Source organism: Dufourea novaeangliae, unplaced genomic scaffold (assembly GCF_001272555.1).
Source record: "Dufourea novaeangliae isolate 0120121106 unplaced genomic scaffold, ASM127255v1 scaffold12, whole genome shotgun sequence".
Classification (NCBI taxonomy): Eukaryota; Metazoa; Arthropoda; class Insecta; order Hymenoptera; family Halictidae; genus Dufourea; species Dufourea novaeangliae.
Genome location: NW_015373886.1, coordinates 2,113,040 through 2,114,687, shown reverse-complemented (window position 1 = coordinate 2,114,687; position 1,648 = coordinate 2,113,040). Strand labels below are relative to the sequence as shown.

General features: G+C 36.0%; 1 protein-coding gene across 1 annotated transcript in view; it reads left to right on the top strand.

Annotated features, from left to right (window-relative positions):
* The first annotated feature begins 580 nt into the window (after nucleotides 1-580).
* The window catches only part of LOC107194243 (leucine-rich repeat-containing protein 70-like), a 1,221-nt gene continuing 153 nt past the window's right edge, over nucleotides 581-1,648 (top strand). The window contains exons 1-2 of the mRNA XM_015583837.1: nucleotides 581-706; nucleotides 1,117-1,646. Of these exons, the coding sequence (XP_015439323.1) occupies nucleotides 581-706; nucleotides 1,117-1,646 (656 nt within the window). The remainder of the gene's footprint in view (nucleotides 707-1,116; nucleotides 1,647-1,648) is intronic.

Sequence of the window (1,648 nt, the reverse complement as noted above, 5' to 3'; positions counted from 1 at the left end):
AACTACAATTATATTGTAATTGTCCCGCAATTACATTGCAATTTAGATTTTGTAATTAAATTACATTTGGTCCAATTCAGAATGGTATATATGTATTATTACTCAAAATGCGTAAAAGAAATTCGTCACAATTTTCTTCTGACTCAAACATTTCTCTTAGAGCCTTATTTTTATAATTACTATTGTCACGATTAAATAAATATGTATGCTTTTCATTTAATATTTGCATTAATTCATGAAACTTAACATGGCTTTCGAAGTTGTATGTCACAAGTTCCATTTGGAATAGAAGATTCATTGTCCGTAAATTTATAACGCAAAAATTCACCCGCAAGGTAAACCAGAGGCAAAATCTTTGGCCATCCGTGGACAACCACTTTATTACACCGGTGCTTGCGTTTGGTATGCATGTGTTTACAATTTCAGAGACCGCTTTGCTCTTAACCGATAGTCCTTCCCGCTTTATATTTTCCTTGACGGTGGCCGTGACATTAACATCCTTGTTGCAGTCCATCTCAATGAGTATAAAAGGCGAGTCCCGTAGTGATCGGATATAGTTGCTGTTCAAATTTTGAGCAAGATGAGAGCTTTGCTTAGATCGATCGTCTTTGTGGCGTTTATAGCTTCTTGCTTTGCAAGTTGCCGTCTAACGTTACAAGACGGGGAAGATTGTTACGAGTGTGTGGGTCTAAAAGACTTGACAAACGTAAGTTTGGATTCGATATTAATTATTTCTTTTTTTTTTACGATATTTTCCTCCGAATTATACAGAGTGATTCATGATTCGACAGGGCTGTGCAAAAGTGTATAGAAAAAATGTTCAAGGAACACTTCTATGCAATTTTTGTGCAACGAAACCGTTATTGTATTAACAGAAAGTTTGCCGATAACACAAAATACAGTTTTGCAACAAGGTTTAAGTACAGTTTGAAGTATGCATGTCTAATTTAAACGTGAAAAGCTTTATTTTATTTATTTATATAAAATTTATATAAAATTTATATAAGATTATTTTATTAATCGCATGGTAAATAATCCAATTAAACTTCAATCAATTTCAAAAATATCACCTACAAATATAGCATGGATTTATAGTTAAGAATATTGAATAAACAGTTACAGATACCACTCACTGTAAAGGGGATCAATATTATAAATTCGAATATCAGTAAAATAAAAACGGACGCGTTCTCGCAATACTCTCAGTCATTGATAGAGTTGAATATAACCGGATGTGGAATAGAAGAGATAGAGCCGGATGCGTTCAGAGGCCTCACGAAACTGCGACTGCTTGGTTTGGTGAACAATAAAATTCGAAAGATCGACGCCTCGTGGATCCGAGGATTGTCGAATCTGAAGTCGTTGATCCTCTGGCAGAATCGTATCGTTGACGTGGATCCTAAAATTTATGATTTGTTGCCGGAATTGCAAGTTTGGGACCTAGCCTATAACAACTTGACCAAGTGTTTATCACCAGAACTGCTGAAGAAACTGAAGAATCTGGAAACAATCTTGATAGCTGGAAATTCATGGTCTTATCGGTGCCGTGCGTCAATGGCATGGTACCTCGGCAGCCATCATATCCGTTTCATCAAGGATTGGAGCATCTGGAGTGATTTGCTGATCGAAGAATGTTTGGCCCATGAGC